The sequence below is a fragment of the Clupea harengus genome, chromosome 19 (assembly GCF_900700415.2).
Source record: "Clupea harengus chromosome 19, Ch_v2.0.2, whole genome shotgun sequence".
Taxonomy (NCBI): domain Eukaryota; kingdom Metazoa; phylum Chordata; class Actinopteri; order Clupeiformes; family Clupeidae; genus Clupea; species Clupea harengus.
In genome coordinates, this window is record NC_045170.1 from 15952071 (window position 1) to 15974813 (window position 22743).

The 22743-nt window shown below is 43.9% G+C and overlaps 1 protein-coding gene across 1 annotated transcript; it reads right to left on the reverse strand.

Moving 5' to 3' along the window:
- Window positions 1-328: 328 nt before the first annotated feature.
- Window positions 329-22599, reverse strand: nsun2 (NOP2/Sun RNA methyltransferase 2). Its single transcript, XM_012818319.3, has 19 exons — window positions 22373-22599; window positions 21783-21940; window positions 21471-21575; window positions 21072-21177; window positions 20867-20938; window positions 18539-18623; window positions 17709-17901; window positions 14555-14629; window positions 13730-13860; window positions 12820-12893; window positions 12319-12449; window positions 11634-11730; window positions 10201-10412; window positions 9156-9248; window positions 7918-8053; window positions 6196-6276; window positions 4125-4263; window positions 3362-3401; window positions 329-1120 (listed from the first exon to the last, which is right to left on the reverse strand). Exons 1-19 carry the CDS (start codon window positions 22469-22471, stop codon window positions 820-822), a joined length of 2328 nt encoding a protein of 775 aa, XP_012673773.1. The 5' UTR covers window positions 22472-22599; the 3' UTR covers window positions 329-819.
- Window positions 22600-22743: the final 144 nt, after the last annotated feature.

Sequence of the window (22743 nt, forward strand, 5' to 3'; positions counted from 1 at the left end):
CTCGTCACGGAGCCAGTTAAACTTAACCTTCCCACTGGCTATGGCACTCACTCTACCTGTGCCTCACAACCCTCTCCCTCAAGATAGAGTGGACTCAATCCTAACGATACAAATTGTATTTTTAAGGCGGAACCGCCCAGACTCCTTACTCAAGCCTGTATAGGGACTACTCAGTTTGTCTCAATTGGATAATCCATAAAAGTCCTTAGAACCTTCTGATGACGGGCACCTTCTGGAACCCATTGAGTTTTCAACTGTAGTTTTAGTGTCCTCAATTTGGAGGCTTATGTCATAACATGTAAACCACAATACTTGAAGACCACATAAATTATACATAGTAGGATTTTTTATTTTTAGGCATTCTCTAAATAAAGCATCTTGCAAGAAAGAAAATGAATATGGTAACTGAATACAATCTGAATGAATCTGCCAGACCAACCACTTCCACTGCAGATTAAGCTGTATCCATACATGACCGAGAACTCAGCAGTATTAATGTAGTTAAGTGGCACTATGTTGAAATAGTGAATTTATGTGTATTTAACTTAAAATGACAAAAACATCAGCAAAGGATAAAACAAGGCACATAAGCCTTTAAATCCAAACATTAAAAAAGGTCATATATATATAAAAAAAGTCATTTTTTTATATCTCTAGGTGACGATTCCAAGGAATCAAGAGCATCCATGGAAAATGGGCTGTTATATTGCAGACAGGAGCTTAAATTCTCCAGCACAATTTGGCCGGATGCCAGTCTTGCTACTTCAACACCTCTAAAAGCCAAGAAGCCCCTCTTCCTTTCTCTCCTCCCTTTCCATCTCAGGTGCTGCTCACAGGTTTGGTGCCGTTGGCACTGGACCCGTTCTCGTCTCCTACCGGGACCTCCTGGTCCTCAATCGGAGGGACCCCCTCCTGCTTCTCTCCGTCCACGCTGGCGGTGTTCCCCTCCTTGGCTTCGGAGGCAGTGTCGCCTCCCTTCTGGCCCTGCTTGTTTAGGAACACCTCCACGCCAACCATGCGCAGGTAGTGCAGCCGCTCGTTGCGCGAGACGAAGGCCCGGATGGACGTCTTGCCTCGCCAGCCGCAAAGCTCGATGGGACACTGGGGAAGGTCCGGGTTACTGGGGAGAAGAGGAAGGAGGAGAGAGCAAGAAACAGGGGGGAGGGGGGGTCAGATGGAGAAGAGAGAGAAAGGGAGAAGGAGGAGACAGAGGGAAATGATAAATGGGTGTGAGTTAATGACCATACAAGAATGACAGGGAACACATCAGGGTCAGACAACAGCATTATTGAACATCAATGTGTGAATATCTCTTGTGTGCAAATCACTGTGTACTAGGAAAGAGAAGACGTGAAAGGCCTCCAGGAGAAAAACAAGACCGCCAGAAAGAGGGAGAAAGGGAGAGAGAGAGAGAGAGACAGAGACAAAGAGCGAGAGAAAGAGTGTGTGGAGGTATTCACAGTAGAGACAGGAGAAGCAAGTGAGCGTGAACAGGTCAGAGTGAGATTGATGGCAGGAAAGGATGACACCAGGAAGAGAAGGCAGCAGGAGAAATAGAGGGCAAACGAGTGACAGAGAGCAAGAGAGGAAAGGATAGAGTGAGACAGAGAAATGGAGAGAGAGAGAGATGGAGAGATAGAGGATGAGAGAGTGTAATGCAGGGCGATGCCATGACAGGAAGACAGATGGAAGGATTAGTGGGAAGGGACAAGAGAGGGAGTAATTGCTGGTTAAGAGCGCGGCGAAAGCGAGTGAGAGGAAGACCATCAGAGACAGAGACGAAAGGCAGATAGACAGAGATGGAGAGCGGAGAGAGAGATGGAGAGCGGAGAGAGAGTGGGAGGGCTGGAGGAAGAGAGATGTTTCACAGTGGCGCCACTGAGAGCCATGTGTTCTAAGAGGAGGGTTCCAGAAAAGGGGATCCAATCCCAGAGACACATCATGCTGAACACACCTCCACTACCGCAATTTACTCAGTGAAATATCTCACACTCTCACACTCACACACACACACACACACACACACACACACACAGGTTTTTGTGTAGGCAGTGACATAAAAGGGTGACTGTGGCTCTCTGTGTACATGTGTGTGAACCCACACACGCCAACATATCCAAGCATGCTGATGTGTGTGTGTGTGTGTATGTGTGAGAATCACCACCCACATGTACGTGTGCGATTCTCTGTAGCGGGGAAGCGAGACTTCACACATGCAACACATTCCTAATCATCCTTTTTCTAAGAAACACAAGTACTGTCACATCATCGACGCAAAGTCCTGAGCTCTGCTTCAAAACAAGCAATTTATCCTAACATGCACTGTAAGGGAATGCTAACAAGACGACGTACTGGGGAGAAAAAAAAAAAATCCTATTAGCCGTTTGCTCAAATGGCTTGCGCCAACATTGAGGTCAAGCCGGCCTTGGTAGCTATAATTTATTTGGTGCAGCCACTGATGTTAATGAAGCAGTTAAAGTGTGAGCTCTAAAAGGGGCTTTACATTTCAATGCACTTGTGCTTCCAGTGCTAATTCAGGCCAACAAAGGGCAGCGTGTGTCTATTTGTGGAAGTCTTTGGCACACAAACCCTCAGTTTGCTCATCATACATCACAGAAAGCACATATGCACAGCCAGCCACACACCCCTACATTGCAACATGCCCAACTAAATCATACTATCTATAGCGAGATGACGATCAAACGGAGAGACAGACGGAGAACATAACACATGTATTTCTCCCCATCCATTGCTTCGGATCGCCTGGCTGTCAACAGGGAGACGCAACACTGCTATTCAGTATCGCCACAAAAGAGTTACATACCGACTCTTGCGCAACTCTCTTGTGTAAAACAATGTCATGTAATTTCCCTGTTAAAAGTGGGAACTCTGTGCTCGGGTCAGAGCAACCCACTAATTACCCAGAAAAAGGAGAAGAGGAACTATAGTAGTGTTTGTTTTACTCTGTGATGGTGTGCGTGTGTGTGTGTGTGTGTGTGTGTGTGTGTGTGTGTGTGTGTGTGTGTTTGTCCCATGCATATTCATTTGTTTACATAGTTATAACTGTAGTGTGCACAAATACAAGGAGACACACACACACACACACACACACACACACAAAGAAACAACACAATCTAAAGTGCCCCCTCATTCTGGGAGTAACTAGAATCCTAACAATGCCAGCAGGGCTTCATGCCAACAAAAGGCACACAAATGCACTTGAATATTAACGAGGACCTCGAACAAGACCTGCAATGCATCAAAACAGGGCAAATAATCTACATTTCAGCACATCTGAATATCTTCCAAATTATTCCAGAGAATCACAGCATCAAGCTGAAAAAGACTAAGCGTCACTCACTTTGGATCTGGCTGGTATCTCAGGACGATGCTTCCCATTGCTAAAAGAAGTGAAAAGACAAACAGAGATTGAAGTGCTATTACAAAGGATTACAGTTAATTACAAAGGATTGCATCAAAAACACAGCCAGCCATACAAATGCACTTGCATGTGTGACTGTGTGTGTGGTTGGGGGGGGGGGGGGGGGGGGGGGGGGGGGGGGCTTGTTGCACATCATGCCAATTCCACTGAAAGCAGGTTTGATTGTTTTTAAATGTTTTTTTTAATGTGTTGTCTGTAGCGGTCATTCATAATATCCATCCACAGATAACCTCACATTTATTTTGATGGTTGTTATGTTGACTGTTAGCTGGTTAGACTACACTTCCTAAAAACATGGTGTTTTTCCTGAGGGTAACCTCCAACATTTTCCTGATCCAGGCGTCCAAATGTGACCCCTACAATCACACAAATACCCCCAGACACAGACGTCCTTGGACTCAGTCAGCTAGGACAGCGAGAGGGCAGACCAACTGGTGTTTGTTGTGTTGTTTGCGGGTGACCCGGGCGAGTGGGCAGGACAACTGGTGTTTGTTGTGTTGTGTTGTTTGCGGGCGCCCCAGCAAGAGGGCAGGACAACTGGTGTCTGTTGTGTTGTTTGCGGGCAACCCCAGCGAGTAGGCAGGACAACTGGTGTTTGTTGTGTTGTTTGCGTGTGACCCCATCGAGAGGGTGTGTGACCCCAGTGAGTGTGCAGGCCGGGGTGTGGCGGAGTGACACTGACCCAGCTTCTTGGCCTGTGCGTGGGCGTCGGTGCTCAGCTTGCTCAGGAAGGGGTTCTCTTCTGTGAGGAGGCACTTCACATCGTCAACACTGATGGTGATTCGCCGCGCATTGATGTAGGGGAACAGCGTGTAGATGCCCTGAAGAGGAGGAGGAGGAGGAAACATAAAAGAAAAACATGGATTAGAAATACAAACTTCTGTATCTGTGTCTGCCCCCTTCCCTTTACAGTTTGTGTCTTTAGGTCACTCTATATATTCTGCTCATATTTTCTTGTGCCCATATATTTTTCCTCCAGTCCCTTTTTAGGGTCTCACGGACACACACACACACACATACTAACACGATGCACTCACACGCTTCTTTTCAAACACAAATAATTAATTCTCACACACGCGTGCATGGAAATGCAGCATTATCCTATAATCCTCAAATCTTCCCACACTAGGCCAGTGTAGCACGACCTCGGCGCAACGTAAAACACAATAGGGTTCGACTCATTTCCCCCAAATCCTTCGTCAACGCCTCAAGAACAGACGAGTTGAAGAGGAACCCTGGGAGTGAGTTGATTGGCTGGATTTGCATTCATTTTGCAACCGAGTAAATGCCTGGCAGACTGCTATTAGGGGAAGATTTAGCTCTTCATCCAGACACTCACATTTCAATTTCATTTACGTTTACTTGTACTTCAGGTTTGCATTGAAAAAAAAAAATCATGACTTTCAGGAAGCCCCGTGCTACGAATCCCACGAGCTGGCCATTACCAGTTAAAAGACCAGAGAAAAAAAAATGTATTAATTAATTTGTAAAATAAATAAATATCTACCAAGAACAACACCTGGTGGTGGCATCATCACCACCACCCAAACTTTCTTCTTCCTTGGTCCCCCGGTGGTGCAACAAGCTCCACACACTATGCCAAGACACCTCTACCGTTAAAAATAGCACGTGAAGTTCTGTTACATGATCACCTACAGACCATACAAGGCTTCATTTCTAATCCTCATTAAGACAGGGAGGATAACACACACACACACACACCCCCTCCTGCATCTCTGTCTTAGGTCTTCTGAAATTTGTGGCTGGTGTAACAGAAGCACTGCTTTGCAGCCCTTTCTATCAAAGCATAAGACCGCTGAAATATTAACATTGGAGATGGGGATGAGTACCGCAAGTCTTTGGCACAGCTATGTAAATAAATAACGGAGAGAAGAAATAACATTGTATGAGTCAGTACTACAGTCTTTTTTTCCTGGTCTGACCAGTGGTATGTCCTACCTACCTCCATCCACCTGAGTCATCTGTGGGTGCTGTGCAGGATACTCCCACATTCTCTGGAGCTTCAGATTCAAGGCTCATGACTAGATGTTGTCATCCCCACAGTGCTAGCACACCTACTACTCTTAAAAGTGTAAAACGTGTGTCACCAACCCCTGTGATCACTGATCAAGGCCTCTTGGCCACAAGCCAGGGGGGTATGACACTGATGTAGCAATGGTTTGAAGAGGAACGTGAAATAGGTATCTACAGAACAAGAATTGGCCAGTGGAGTTTTACCGCAACCAAATTTAGCAGCTTTTCTCAAATGTCTTTGTTCTGAGGCCCGGTCATGCCAGACTTTGAGGTTATAAGGCCCATGCACACGTTTTGTCCAATATCTTTGCTTCTTCTTAGCCTACTAACAACTGTTCTCTGTGGCTATAGGGGTCTCTGTTTCTGTCATAGAGCGCACACAAATTGAGTACTCATGGTAAACTAATGAAGAGGGGACACTGTTCCCTCACATCTTACGACCACTGCACCCCTACTACCTATGTAATGCCTATGTGTTTGTTGACGAAGTATATTTCCTGATCGCTGAACGTTAGTTTTCTTTTTCTGTTGGTCAACGGTTCCATGATTCCATTAAATTGATATCCAGCGAGTGACAGAAGCACCAAGCATTATTTGACTTTAGCAGTTGAAGGGCACTGTGGGCCGACAGTTCCCTCGACTTTCCTGTCAACAACTTTCTTTTTTTTTCCTGAATAAAAGATTTTTAGGTGAGGAGCTCCTACTGAGATGGGCTTTACCTCCTGGGCCAGGCGGAAGGCACAGCCAAACTCCTCGCCGTCGTTGTTCCGAGACCACACCTTTACCCCCGTGTTAACGACCTGCAAGAACCAGGAAAGGAGGGAAAAGAAACCAAATTTCACACTTCATCTGGTTTTAGAGCTGCCTAAAGAATTGTCACCTATTATTCCTGTCCATTACTCATGCTGTTTACCGTCTGACAGGTTTAGGACGCCTTATTAAATAATTTGCTGATGGTTGTAAATAAAATCAAGTGTGTGTGTGTGTGGTGTGTGTGTAGAATTTAATAGTAGTAGAACATTCTATCCTGTGGTAACAAACTACATCCATCTCGCCTGGCTGCAAGCTGGGTAGCAAAATCTCTCACTTGTCCCCTATGTGTGTGTGTGTGTGTGTGTGTGTGTGTGCGTGTGTGCGTGTGTGCGTGTGTGCGTGTGTGCGTGTGTGCGTGTGTGCGTGTGTGCGTGTGTGCGTGTGTGCGTGTGAAGAGATAAAGAGACTGCTAGTGTGTGTGGTTAAGGAGATGATCCCAGTGGGCCAGCACTGAGTCTGCTTCGAGTGTAAGGTGGAAAGGTGGAATGGGGGGCCCATATGGCACAAGACCTCCACCTGACTCTCGCCTTATTAACACCGTGTCGGTGTCACTGTGTGTGTGTGGGTATGTGTGTTCCAGTGAATTTGTCCTTTCAGCTGGCACCAGAATCAGGCCAAGTTAATGTGAATTGCTGGCTGTGTGTGTGTGTGTGTGTGTGTGTGTGTGTGTGTGTGTTGTGTGTGTGTGTGTTGTGTGTGTGTTGTGTGTGTGCTCCTCTGAAGCAGTACTGCAGAGAAACGTTCATCTTTTAGTGTGGGTGACTGATGAAATGCATCCTCTTTGTGTCCATCCCCACCCTGTCTTGCACATGTCTCTACATGTACGGTAGCCTAACAGCCCAGAAAGGACAAAGTGGAACCTGGGCAGATACCACTAGGGTTGCAAAATTCCAGGAATATTCAAAGTTGGAAAATTACAGGAATTAACTGGAATTTTTGGGGTAATTTATACTAACTGTATTTACCTTGTCGTATATGACAATATATAACAATCCCCAACATCCTGTAATGTGCATGATGCTGGGAATGATCTGTGCATGTGATGGAGGAATGCACAGTGCAGGGTTGAAATTCAACTGAATTTGCATTAAATCGGGTTGTTTTAACCAAGATCATTCTGCAAGATCTAGAATTGCTAACGTTAACCAGCTAGACAATTTTGTTTCTGTGGATTATAAATACAGTCAACTGTTTGTGTTGTCAATCAATAATGGATACAGCGTGCTTTCTCTGACAAGAGGACTTCGGACTTTCATTTGATCATGTCGGTTTGAGAGAAAAATAGGACAAACATACATCCTATTCTCACTGCTGTAAAAAGTTAGCCTACTGTATATGACAAAAAAAGTTAAAAAACAACAGAAGGTCATAGGTTTAGATGAGTTAACATTTCTGGCAGACAATGTTCAATGTAAAATGTTCCCAACTAGCTGCTTCCAGGGTCCAGCTGAGCTAGGCTTGCCTAGACTTGTTTTCAACTACATTTCAGTTCCCTGTTATAGGCTAACTTTTGCAAAAACTTCCCATGGAAAGTTTCTGGAAATGTTCCACCCCTTTGCAACCCTAGATACCACCACCACCCCCCCCCCCCCCCCCACACACACACACACACACACACACACACACACCTTCATCCTCTCACTGTTGTTGAGCAGCACATTGCGCAGCTCCTTGGACACCATGTACAGATGCCTCTTCTTCCCCTCGTGGGTCCTGGTTAGCACATTCAGCTTGGGGAAGTCTGGAGACAAATCAAAGAAGGTTCTGCAGAACACACACACACACACACACACACACACACACAAATTAATGACAGACGCTATGCACATGCAGGAAATGCACACACCTCACTCACTAGTGCATATACACACAGAATTAGTCAGAAATATAAATAAATATATATATATATATATATATATATATATATATATATATATATATATATACACATTGCACATATATAATGTAGTTTGAGAGATGTAGTCTGAGCGCACGCACACCAGCACAAAATCCACAGTGTGTCTTGAACAGGAAGACACACACACACACACACACACACACACACACACACACACACACACACACACACACACACACACACACACACACACACACACACACAGTAAATATATTGGATCATATGGTGCAGAGGGGGGAGTTGTGCCAGTGGACTTGCTGCAGTCTCTGATCCCCCCAAATCAAACATGGCCCCATGCCAGCGCTACGGCTGTGTGTGCATCTGTCTGGGCTCAGGCTCGCAGCGATCAGAGGACGGAGACGCAAGTAGCAAGACACACTCGCTTTAACGCAAGCCGCTGAGGGAATGAGGGAATGGGAGAGAGAGAGAGAGGCTGAGCAAGAGAAAGAGAGGGGAGAAGAGGAGGAGGGGGAAAAGAAGGCACGGAGAAACGGCTGCCAAGTGAGAGAGAATATGAAAGCAGGAAATAGAAAGAGGGGTGAGGGAAAGACTGAAATGAGACATTTGAGTGGATGAGGGCATTGTGTGGAGAAACATGCCCAGACTTCTGGAGAAACGTGCTAATCACAACAGGGATAAATTACTCGTATGATAACAATAGACAAGCTAGGAGCTTTTGCCAAGGAACCCAAGACCATGTGTAAGTACGTGTCATTGGAGATGTAGTGGGAGCTTAGGACCGTAAAGCATTGAGGGTGCCAGCTTTTGAGAAATAAATATATAAAACAATCGAAACAGGCATTGTATATTCAGTGGCATCAAGCCAATGCTGGCCCAAGGTCCTTTCTAGACTTTTGAAATGAGGCGTTCTACACAGGCGCGCATGGACACAGGTTTGAGAATGTGTGTGCACACACAGATTTCAGCAGTGAAGGGTGGAACACTCACTGGATGGGGGGAAAGACGGGGTCGTCCTCCGTCAGGAACACGAAGGGGTCTTCTTTGAAGCCGAAGAGCCTCATCTTCTTTGAAGGTGGAGGACTGGAATTGAAAAATAAATAAATAAATAAATAAATAAATAATGATGATGATGATAATGACCAGGTCTCTCTTAGCAAAGACTTGAAAGGTAAACCTTATTACAGTTATTTACTTTCCAACACATCTCTTAAAGGTTAAGACAACCTGGAATCCATGTGTTTGAACATGCGTGAGAGGAGAATGATGGGCATGACTCAGAAATGAGAAGGTGATCATTATTAGAAAGATAGACCGGATATACTACAGTAAAAACTAAAAAGAAAAGTTCCCAAATAAGGACAGCTGTAGGCTAGATGTTACTCATAGATTTGCATTTGCAAGGGATTCAAAATGAACGGCTAATTAATTTTATATAGATGTATTTTTCTTTATTTTTAATGAAGCCCAAAATGTAAAGCAGCACATATCTTGGTCTTACACCATTGTCAGTGCATAAGTCCAGACACTAACACAACATTTTTAGGCTCTGAAACGTTTCACAAATAAAACAAAAGTACAGCTAAGAGTGGTTCAGGCCTACGAAAGTATCTCAATAACCAGCAGGTGGCAGCATGGGTGCAATACAGCAAGTCACTGAACAATCAACAATGCCACCTTTTTAAGGAGCATTTCAATAGGCACTACTCAATCAAATTTCCATTTGGGAAAGAATAGTCAAAAAGGATTACTGTGCAGCCAAAAAAGGTAACAGTTTGTGTTACAAAACACCATGTGAAACACTGTTCATTAAACGGAATATGCAGGTCTGTTGTAATCCCGGTATCATCATGCACCTTCCTCTTTTTCCCTGTTTCTCTCTTGCGCGCGCGCACACACACACACACACACACACACACACACACACACACACACACACACACACACACACACACACACACACACACACACACACACACACACACACACACACACACACACACACACACACACACAAATGTGAAATCCTCCTCACCAACACACTGTGCCTTTGTTAGCGGCGGGTTCCTGTTTTGGGTCTGTGGTGGCGGTGGCAGTGGTGTCAGGCTCCGTGGAGGTAAGCTCTGAAGGGGTCTCTCCCTCTGCCGCAGGGGCCTCACTCGGGGGAGAGTCCACGATCGGCTGCTCCTCACCTGGGACAACCTCTGCTTCTGCTGACGAGGCCTCAGCCTTATCCTTGTTTCGGGTCTATGGAGAGAAAAAAAGATAGAGAGAGGGAGAAAAAAAAAAGGAGGAGAGTAACAGATATAGAGAGAAAGGAGTGAGAGCAGGATGGAGGAAGAAAGAAAGAGATTTAAAATATATAAGAACTAGAACACTGGTTCCTTGTTTCTATTCCTACGTCTTTCAGTGGGACTGCCCAAACCATTGTACACCTGGCCAGGACACGCAGCTGACAGAAGTCTGAAATTCATGAGAGACTGAGGGAACAGACGGAAGACAGAAAGAACAAGCAAAAGAATCAATAGAAAAATGAATAGATGAAAGAAATGGGGATGTAGGACCTGAGAGAGAGAGAGAGAGAGAGAGAGAGAGAGAGAGAGAGAGAGAGAGACACACACACACACACACACACACAGATTAAGACATTAAACGCAGGAAGATGAGAGAAGCGGAGGGGAAAAGCCATAAACAATCTGAAGAGAGTGTGTGCAGAGAGCAAACAAGAGAAATGGAGTGTATAGAAGACGAGTCACAGCTGTGCGCCCTAGTGTGTTTGAGCTGCACTTTAATGAGACCTGAGAGAGGACACACACACGCACGCGCACACGCACACAGTCTAAATCCCCATTTACAAATTCCTCTCGATGAGCCCCAAATAAGCAGGCTCTGTTGCTTGGCGCACTGGGGTGTAAATGAACAGATCCGTGCATGTCTGTGGATATCCCCCCTAAACCACTCCATCCACTCACTCATTCATTCATTCAGTAGTGACCGGCTGAAGAGCACCACAGAGACACCGTACAGGAAGTGGGTTAAAAAACAGCAGTATTGTCCTAGAAGACCACGCTGGGATATAGAAATAGAGATATATAGATATAGCTAGAGTGAGAGAGAGGGCCTAGGAACTCCCAGGGTCAAGGATCAGTGGAAGTCTGAAGATGGGTTTTGGTCGTGATGTCAAACAAGATGGAAAACAGAGCTAAGAGACCTTTTTTTTTCTTCAAACCTTTGGTGTGGTTCTCGTTTTGAGGCTGGCCAAAACTAATACGATTGGCCTCGTGTTCAAGGACAGGGCAGGTGTAATTAGATTAAAGTTTCACGGATTATTCTAGAACTTCAGTGGGGTGGGGGAGGCTTGCAGGTGTGTGTGTGTGGTTGTGGTGTTCTGACAATGGCGGATGTTGAAAGTAGTGTCTGTGTGTGTGTGTGTGTGTGTGTGTGTGTGTGTGTGTGTGTGTGTATTACCCTGGGAAAGCGACGGTTCCAGGGCATAGCAGCTTTCTTCAGCAGCACTGCCACAAAGAAACCCCCGGTGTTCTGATGATGAGGCAGGATCCTCATGCTGAACACACACAGAGACACACAAACAGGTTAGGAGCACAACAGGCATGACCCCAAAAAGACTGGATTCAGAACCATAGCATAAGGAGGGAAAAAAGCAAACAAATGAACAATAAATATATCAACTAAACAAAACGAACCATAAGTTTACAGGCTGGGGTATTCAATATTCTCTTCTGCAGCAAGTACATTACAACCATGCATGTGTCACATGCTCTACCAATGAAGGGACTTAAAATGGAGAGATGTCTAATGTAGTCAAACCCAGGGCTTTTTAAAAACGTCCCATTTGTACAATAAGGCTTTCAGAGTAGAAAGATAAATCTGTTAAGCACCTATGACGGAGACTGAGAAACATCAGTCTCCTGAACTTGTGCTGCCATCTGGTGTTTACAAGTGGAACTGCACTCTGTTTCAATATGAGGCATTGACCTACAGCCACTCACAGGCAACTGTTAATTTCCCAGGATCAAAGCAGGAGCCAGGGGGGTCTCTAACCCATGAAAAGACATGGGATTGCATGCATCAGAGTGTGTGTGTGTGTGTGTGTGTGTGTGTGTGTGTGTGTGTGTATAGAAGGTGGACTCACCATCTCTCGAGGTGCATGTCCTTGAGCTTATCAGGGTCTGTCGGGGGGAACATGGTGGGGCGGATCTGTGTGTGTCTATTGACCGGCACGTCGGACCAGCCTGGGTACCACTGGCCCTCCTTGGTCATGACCTGACAGGAGGGGAGGAGAATTCATTTCATTTCATTAACACAACACTGCTGGTCTTTATCCAAGAGCCATCATTACTAATACTGCTTGGTTCAAGCCGGTCAGGAAATAAAGAGCAGGGAAAGGCCAAGGATGCAATGCTATCTGTCTTTGCTAAGTAAATGTTTCTCAGCTCTGTACACAGACTTTTATCCCAATGCAATTATACAATGGCACAACAGATAAACAAAACTGTGAAGCTGTAGCCCATACTCAACTCCTGATGAACAGAGTAGTAGATTATACAGTCCATGGCAATGACTTATGCTGGCAACAACAACAGGCTGTTTTTCAACATTATGAAATATATACAAGAGGAAATAGATCCCTCACCTTCCACGATGTGATTCCAGGCATCCATTTTAGCCCAGGGAGATCAGCTGAGGCATCAGCCAGTTCTAAGGCACCTGCTCGAGAAGACATGCAGATCAGCAAAGGCTATTCTATTGAACATTTAATGCAATTTCAAATGTCCATTGCCACCCTGGTCACAATTTGTTATAAGTTATAATGAGGTTGTTTTTTTTTTTTTAATGGAGACTTAGATCAGGCTGCTGTGGTCACACAGTTTTTTGGTTGGACAAGGAACTGGTTGCAGCCCAATTCACTATGCTGTCACTCCTTCCAATGACATTCCTATCTGTATGCTCTCTGGGTAAAGGGCAAAATATGCTTCTACGACTTCGTTACTGTGTGGCCATGCAGTTGCTTCGACGGACTTGTGAACCTTTTAAAGTTCTCCATCGGTTGGGCGGGTGTCGCAAAGCAATTCACCGCCAGAACAGTAGGGGGCGTGATGAAGACCAGGCAATGAAATCGCGACTTAAAAAAAAAAAAAGATGGCGGACAAAACTCCGTAAAAGTTGTTTGTTTGAATTTTTTGGTTTAGATTTGTTTTAAGTTAGCCAGAAATAGACTGTGCAATGTAAAAACCCTGTTACTGTAACTGAAAAATACATCTGAGGGGATTTGCGAGGTGTCTGAGCCAGCTATCTAATGTTAGCATGCTACTACCCACAAGGTAAACAGCAATGGGTTTGACCAATCAATGCCCTGCAGTCTCCGTGCGGTCTCCGTGGCCTCGACAGATAGTTACAAAATTTGGGAGGTGCATGGTGCCACGGAGAGGGTTTGCAACGACAGAGAGGGCTCTGCGTGTCTGCGTAAAAGGTCTACCATAAATTAGGCTTAAGACGCTTCATGGTAGGAAACGGAGCTGGGGTGGCAGCGTGTGGTGGGGTACCTTCACTCCTCTCCAGCAGGGCGGCGATGATTGCCTCATCCTCAATGGGGTTGAGGGAGCAGGTGGAGTAGACCATTCTCCCACCAATGGCCAGCTGCTCCAGCCCACGCACAGCTATCCGCAGCTGCAGCCTGGGAGTGTAAACACACACACACACACACACACACACCACACACACACACTTAATAATGCTCCAAAAAGCATGCCATAAACACACATTGATAATTTGAAACACTGATTTACTTGTCTGTTCAATCAAACTAATGGAGCTGAAGACCCAGTTCGGGTCTATTGTAGGCTGAGAACAGGCTGGTGATGATGGTAACTAAGCACAGCAGAACCAAACATAAACAAAAAAAATAATAATAATTATGGCACTGTGTACTACATATAGAGACAAACTGGTCTGCAGCAGTATTTAAATACGGTTCCAGTGAAAAATCAAGTTTCTTTACCTTGTTTAAATAACCGTACAATGTTTTTTATGATAAAAGACATACCATGAGCAAAATAAGCAGGCAATTCCATACCTGAGTATTTCCACCTTGGAAAAGCAATGTACCAAAGACCAGGTGATTTACATATCATTAGCATAAGGCTACGTCAAAACGAGAGCCAATAGCGGAGAAGCCAGGCGTGCCTAATCTGTATATTCATAATCATAGCTCTGCGAGTACTAAATGAGACGAATGTGTAGAATTACATCCAAGCCATTTTAATGCCGTGAAGGGATTCTTTTTCCAAGAAAACTTCTAAAATGTGCCATTTTGAGGAAGAGAGAGGAGTCTTTAGGGGTTTAATCAATGCAACTTTAAATGGTCATACCCATGCAGATGCAGGCTGTTGGCTGTGGTCCATTTTTTCCACACGTCAATGTTCTTCCGCATCGTCCCATCACCACTGCAAAGGGGAAACAAAACACAGACAGACATATTGTGAGCATTGTCCAAAATATCACACGCATTACAACACAGGCACTTAGTCTCAGATTCATTACACAGCCATCATCTTTGGGTTTCAGAATGTTCTTTCAACAAGGCAGCACAAAAACCAGCTGTTTGTTTTGGGGGGTGTTTTCACCGCACTTATAGCTACTAAGCAACCATGACGTCCAGTCAACAGTTAGAATCACATGATGATCCATAAAATGAAATATATTGCTTAAATATACATTGTTGTAGACGGAACAAAAACAACCGGGAGCCCATGAGAGTCTTGGCTGCAGCATCAGCCTGTCTGAGGCAGCTAAGCACGAGTCCACTTCCTCTGACCCTACAGGAGGTCACATGGATGTTGCCCTTCTCCTGCAGTTGTGACATCAGCCGAACTGCCAATTTGACCTCCTTTTACTCCACTATTTCGGGCCGCGTGTTTGCCTGTGGGGGCAACATGATCTGTTTGGGTTGAAGAGGTCCCGCCGGCAGGCTGTAATTATGCCGCTCAGAGCGAACTCAAGCTGGTCCCGAGCCGGGAAGGAAAAACGTCAACGCAGCACAAACGCTCTGACCACATATGTTTTTTTTAAGGCATGTGCCCATCTTTCATATCCTAGCCTGGTACTGAACACAGGCCCTGTTGGGCTTGGCAGGAAACTCTGGGCTTAATGTTTCTTCTGTGCACACACACACACACACACACACACATTTATGTGGTGTGTGTGTTTGTTTTTAATATGCATGCATTCATGCACAAACTTGTGGTCATTCTAATGTTTATGACCACAGACTACCAGGTAGGTCCAGTGTGCCTGATCCCAGTTTCAACATTGCACTAAAGCGACTCTGTGTGTTTGAGTGAGTGTGTGTGTGTGTGTGTGTGTGTGTGTGTGTGTGTGTGTGTGTGTGTGTGCCCTTGGCCACAGTTACGACAGATCTAGCCACTCGCTCTCCATTGCAAATCCACAGTGCATCCTTGGTGACCTTGCCATCTGCCAGGCAAATATATCACGTCATTGAGAGAACATTACAAAAGTGTATAGCACAGTTGAATTTACAGCGTAATTAATTGGACTAACAACATAACGTGAAATGAAAAGAAACAAGGGGGACCCCAGCTGGGTATTCTCAGTGAAAAGTACACGATCAAATGTTGTAACCACAAAACCTTCCCAGAAGCCATTTAGCCCTTTTTTCCCTCTCTCTCTCTACTGGAAACTCTGCCTTCTTGCTTTCATTTAAGGCCGACATGATATGATGATGGCGTACGAAAACAGAAAACAACTACGTTTGATGGGCTTCGCCATGCAAACCAGACTGAGCGCTGAAATTGTTGTACCAAGACGTCCGCAATAATCAGTTGCATTCAGACTCATTGCCAATTTTCTGTTTTGCTTCTTTGTGGCATTTTTTAAAAGTCAGTTAGAATCTTTATGTCCCAGATGTTTGCTTCCTTGTAGGCTGTGCATATTACAAATCAAATGACTTGGAAACAGGTGCTGCAGAGCAATCGCACCTATAAACTACAAAAACACGAGCTAAACCCCATAAGCATCACATCTGTGTATGTGTGTGTGTGTGTGTGTGTGTGTGTGTGTGTATGTGCGTGCAATAAAAACAGCACTGAATCATTCCTTTCTATAACGTGTCAAAAATGAAAATTCCAAAACACTCAGCTGCGAATTATAAAACGTTTTTGTTTTTAATTGTAGACAGTTGTTGTTAAACTTTTAAACTCGCAATTTCCCTAAACATTTTCTACTTTTTTTCCCTGGGTAGAATATTTAAAGCCTGCTGCATCATTGTAAGGCAGGATTGGAATCTTTGGATTGGAAAAACACAGATGGCCTTCTTCCACTTGTAAGTACTCATTAGGTGTGGGTTAGGGCTTGTTTTATTGTCCCTCTAACAACATTCCCGAACTGTAACTGTATTAGTAACTTCTACCTGACAATAAATTGTGAAATTCTGACCCACTGTGGCTTCTCAAGAAATTCTTAACTAGAAAAGTATTCCTAGGTAACGGTGTTTCCGCAATGACTGGCTAGGATTAGTTTCAAACCAAATAGCGATATGTAAGTCTTGAGGACCTGGCTAATTAACTGGGCTAGATACGCTACAGCAGAACTGTTAATTGTATTATACAGCGGTGGATTGCCGACCAGCCTCTGCACTGGATCAAATGGTTATACGGAGATCGAACAGCAGCCTGGCTGCCGTCACTGAACTAGTTTGATCTAACAAGCTGCTAAGCCCCGTAACAGCACTGTAGCCTCTGAGTTAGTCTCCAGAACTAGAAAACAGATCGTGTCCCTGGAATATGCCAAAAGATAGAATTCGGCTCTGGCAAAATCATGTGGGACACTATTCCTAGAAGAAACCGGTTATTAAAAAGTAAAAGGGGTTTTCATCAAAATAGACTGTCGGTATCCAAAGAAATGACCCTAGGTCAGCCTACCTAACGGGAAGCAATACACATTAAAAGCCAAGAGCTAAGGCTGAGTTCCTAATTGAGTGGAGTCAGATTAATTATGTTTGTACCAAGACAGGGTCCTTTTATAAATATTATATTTCAGCAAAGCGCAGAGAGACAAACACGCTGAAACCTTCGGACACCTATTCCGCCATTGGTTTGGGAAAATTGTCCTTTACATCATTAAGTAAATGACATGTAATCAAAAAAGTACAATCCAAGCGATCATTTGTTTTGTCCTTAAAAGGTCACTCCAGAAACACTGCCATGCACAACCAATCTCTGTGTCTATAAATAAATAGTGTTCGTCACACTGGACAGGGTACTCAAAAAAGACAAAACCTTACTATGGTTTAAGAGATACACACTAACAAGGAAACTACAACCACACTAACATACATCTGCCTATACATGACATGAGCAGAATAAAACCTAAGTTGTACTACTTAGAGCATTATGTCAATGCAAATGTATTATTGTGCATCAATATACACATGCATGTGTAGGACCCCATTCCGGTGAACCACTGTGTTTGACAAAGCCGGCAGTGTGTATATGCAAGTGTGTTCACCTGCAGGGCACGTCGCAGAGGATGCGGTCGTAAAAGAGTGTCTCCTTCCGGCCGTCCTGGTCCACCGTGAGGCGGGGCATGCAGGAGGCGTCGTGGTTGACCACCATGATGCATGGGCTGTTCAGCCGCTTGGCCTGGTGCACCAGCAGGTAGCAGCGCTTGTTGTCCGAGTCGTTAGCGATCACAAAGCCCTCTGAGAGAGATAGATAGATAGACAGAGAATTAAAAACTTTTACCAAGTCTACTGCATAAACACCTAATTTGTCTCAAACACATCTCATGCTCAATGAAAAACTGCAGAACCAGCAGCCATTATCTTCCTAACGAGCCAGCATTTATTTGAAATGATAATCCACAGTCCCTAAAAGCCAGCCACACTGGCCGTCACCACAGTCAAGAAAAGTGCATGTTACAGCACAGCTCACTATTATTCTACAGTGCAGTGGCGACTCAGCTGCTGTGCCAGTTCTATTGATTCCCTGGTTAAGCACTTGAGAGAGACAACTGATCAAAGAAAACACAAGAGAGATAATTACAGTAGACAGAAATCTAAACTAAATAGAACATTTGAGTTAAAACCCCTAGTCATGAATATGGCCATCACATAACTTTACATTTAGTCATTTAGCAGATGCTTTTGTCCAAAGCGACGTACAAGGGAAACTATAACACTGATCTAAATAAACCAGACAGATCACTCTCTTTTACATACTAATACATCTATAGGAGAGTACACACACAACAACGGAATAGTGCACTTAACAAACCCAAGATGCACACAGAGCCTCATTCTGTGAAATTAGACAATTAATCCAAGATAAATCACCTACCAGGAAAAGACACGTCCATGTCAGAGTGGAGCATCTCAATCAGCTGGGAGGTCTTGGATCCTGGAGCAGCACACATGTCCAGGATCTACCCACAAAAAAGACAATAATAAAACACTTACTGGTGCTTAAATACTACAAATGACACAGAAGTCATAGAACTGACCAAAAGCAATCAAAACAATTCATAACATAAATAAAATAAACTTAAATAAAAAAAAAAAAGAGAAAATGTGAGATTCCACACATATGTCTGTGTACCTCATAATATATGATTATATTTGATAATTGTATACGAGTAGAATTAGCAGCACCTGGACAATTGAAAAAAGGTACAAAAATACCATATGCCGGCAATAAAATAAATGTTTCACCTTTTCACCCTCAAATGTAAGTTGAATAAAAAAAAATTAAAAAAAAAAAAAAAAAACACACAGCATGTTAAAGCCCCATTCCATGAGAATTGGTATTTTCCCCCCCTAAAGTTGCAGAGTGTAGCTCACTTTTCACACCACTGTCGTTAATATAAATGGACAGTGTACACGTGTATTTGTTGACAAACTGAAGGATATGGAACCGGCAGAGACAATGGCAAAGACAACGGCAGAAGCCAAAGAAGCACGTAGACTGCCAAGGTACAGTAATATCACAAGATTACACAAATATGACAGCATATTTTTATGTATTGTGACATCGGAGATGAACGCCAACATAACCTAAGAATAACAAAAAAAAGAATGACAAATTTTAATTTTGCTGAAATACTGCTCGCGTTCTCAAGACCTCTGCAATCCGCCCTGGCATGCTGTCAATTAACTTCTGGGCCACATCCTGACTGATGGCAGCCCATTCTTGCATAATCAATGCTTGGAGTTTGTGGGTTTTTGTTTGTCCACCCGCCTCTTGAGGATTGACCACACGTTCTCAGTGGGATTAAGGTCTGGGGAGTTTCCTGGCCATGTACCCAAAATATCGATGTTTTGTTCCCCGAGCCACTTAGTTATCACTTTTGCCTTATGGCAAGGTGCTCCATCATGCTGGAAAAGGTATTGTTCATCACCAAACTGTTCCTGGATGGTTGGGAGAAGTTGCTCTCGGAGGATGTGTTGGTCCAGCAAGCGCCAGGACTGTCTCCTAAAGTTGATTCAGCTGCGGGATCAGGGCACCACCAGTACAGAGCTTGCTCAGGAATGGCAGCAGGCAGGTGTGAGTGCATCTGCACGCACAGTGAGGCGAAGACTTTTGGAGGATGGCCTGGTGTCAAGAAGGGCAGCAAAGAAGCAACTTCTCTCCAGGAAAAACATCAGGGACAGACTGATATTCTGCAAAAGGTACAGGGATTGGACTGCTGAGGACTGGGGTAAAGTCATTTTCTCTGATGAATCCCCTTTCCAATTGTTTGGGGCATCAGCAAATAAGCTTGTCCGGAGAGGACAAGGTAAGTGCTACCATCAGTCCTGTGTCAAGCCAATAGTAAAGCATCCTGAGACCATTCATGTGTGGGGTTGCTTCTCAGCCAAGGGAGTGGGCTCACTCACAATTTTGCCTAAGAACACAGCCATGAATAAAGATAGGTACCAACACATCCTCCGAGAGCAACTTCTCCCAACCATCCAGGAACAGTTTGGTGATGAACAATGCCTTTTCCAGCATGATGGAGCACCTTGCCATAAGGCAAAAGTGATAACTAAGTGGCTCGGGGAACAAAACATCGATATTTTGGGACAATGGCCAGGAAACTCCCCAAACCTTAATCCCATTGAGAATTTGACTCAAGAGGCGGGTGGACAAACAAAAGCCCACAAATTCTGACAAACTCCAAGCATTAATTATGCAAGAATGGGCTGCCATCAGTCAGGATGTGGCCCAGAAGTTAATTGACAGCATGCCAGGGCGGATTGCAGAGGTCTTGAAAAAGAAGGGTCAACACTGCAAATATTGACTCTTTGCATCTACTTCATGTAATTGTCAGTAAAAGCCTTTGACACTTATTAAATGCTTGTAATTATACTTCAGTCTTCCATAGTAAACATCTGATAAAAATATCTAGAGACACTGAAGCAGCAAACTTTGTGAAAATGTATATTTGGGTCATTCTCAAAACTTATGGCCACGACTGTATATTAAATGGACAATTTTGAGCCTTTTGAAATAAACTACTTTCTCTGACTGTGAAACTACCCAGGAGACCAAGTCTAGGAGACTGGCTGACAAAACAAACTTCCCACTGGCAATGATATCTTGAAATAATTGTAACCTTAAGGAAATCATTTTAACCTTAAAAGGATGGATTTTGTAAAAGTAACAGTAAAGTATTAAAGTAAGTGTTACCTTATGGTGTGGCTCAATTTTGAGAAGCAGAGGAGGGATCATACTGACAGCTTCTTGTCTGCTTATGTTTCCCTGGAAGAGAGGAAAAACAGTTAAGAGGTGATTCACCTAAAAGTGCTAATCACGTGAAAATACAGATTAGCCTCGTTATTTTGTGGATTATTTATCAACGTGAAAACACTTCCTTGCAATGCTCTCAACTTACCGATTCAGTTTCGCTGACCAGAAACTGATGGAATTTCTCTAGCAGGGGATCCTTGCGCAAAATCTTCCTGCTCAGGTTGGTGTGCCATGCCAGTTCATCAGGGTACCTGAGGAGGATCAGAAAGGGTTTGAGAAGGTATTTACATGAATTTGTGATTAACTAACATGCAGCCTGTTACACATTTCGCCCTTATCTTGGGCTCTCTGGAATCCTTGTCAATATGTCTGCCAACTGCTGATGAAAAAAAAAACGTTAGGAATAAGCAATAGCATTTCGTTCGAAAATAAGAAAGACCATCCTGCATGGCTGAAGCTGTAATACAAAAATCTATATCAGTAGATATGTAATATGATGCAATCTGAGGTTTGGTACAGAAGTGAAACAGAGACGGCAACCTACCAACTGAGAGACTGTGGAGCCTCTATCTTCTGACCATCCACTTCAATATCCTGAACATCCTTGAAATACTTCTCCTTCAGAGTGTGAAGGATCTCTTTGGCATGGCTGATGAAAATAATGTTGTTTTTTTTTGTTAAAAGGCAGCTGACACATTTAGACCCATTGAGTCATATTTTGTGATAGTACAGCTATGTTGCTTGGTTCATAAATCCACCAGAAACTAGCACTGCACTAAGAGTAGGGGAACTCTACAATACGAGTTACTGAACCTTCTGAAAGAGCAGAATTTGCCCTGAATGTTCTCCAACTAACCTTTTGTATCCAGTGATGCGTATGGTAGAAGGCAGAGGTTCCCTCATGGTATCCATAAATTCCTCAAATTCACCATCTGGCACGATCTTAAGCTCCTTATAGTATTGCTCAAACAACTTGTTTTCCTTGATGATTTCAGAGTAACCAGCTCCCCAACCCTAAGTGAGAACATATCAAGGCATTTCTGCAGTTAATAAATGTTTTTATCTTTTGGTTAATAACAACACAAAAAAAGAGGCTAAAACGTAATGACAAGTAGTCCTATAGACAGCTACTTTAAGTCAAGGTCAACATTTTACTCCCTCCAGTACTTTTGCAAAGATTCACAATTACTCACTGCATGTTTAGCCATTTTCATCATATGTGCGACATTTGTAGCTCCAGAAAAGCTAGCTTCGTGCATGTTGCACTGAGTCACATGGAACGTGTGCAATCCGGTAACAGTAAATCAAACCAACTTCCCAATAACTGACACAGTAGGTTTGAAAGACACAGCATCACATTTGCGCAGTTTAATCGATTTGGCTGGCAAAAAACCTGAGCATAGCCTCTACAAGTGGGGTGGCATAAGCTAACTTAGTTTCACTCACGGCATTATCTCTTTCTCTGTTGTCTATGTATCCAGGAGGTCTGCCATCCCTCTGCTGTTGTTGTTGTTTTCGTTGCTTGTCCCTGTTTCTTTTACCCATGTTGGAGTAGCAAACCACTCGGGATATATACCTGCGCAACGTTTTGAATGGGTGAAGTCTGTCTACTTTACCCAACTCTTTCCAGACCACAAGCAAAGGAACACTCGTGTTCAATTCACGATGACGTCAACTCTACACTCGCTACATAGAGAAAGGACCCCTTTTAGGTGGCCATCGATGCCTGCATTTTTTGCAAGGGCTCTATCCCTCCAAATGAAATAAAGGTTGCACTATGACACCGGTCCAGAGATTAAGAGGTAGAGCTCAAAATT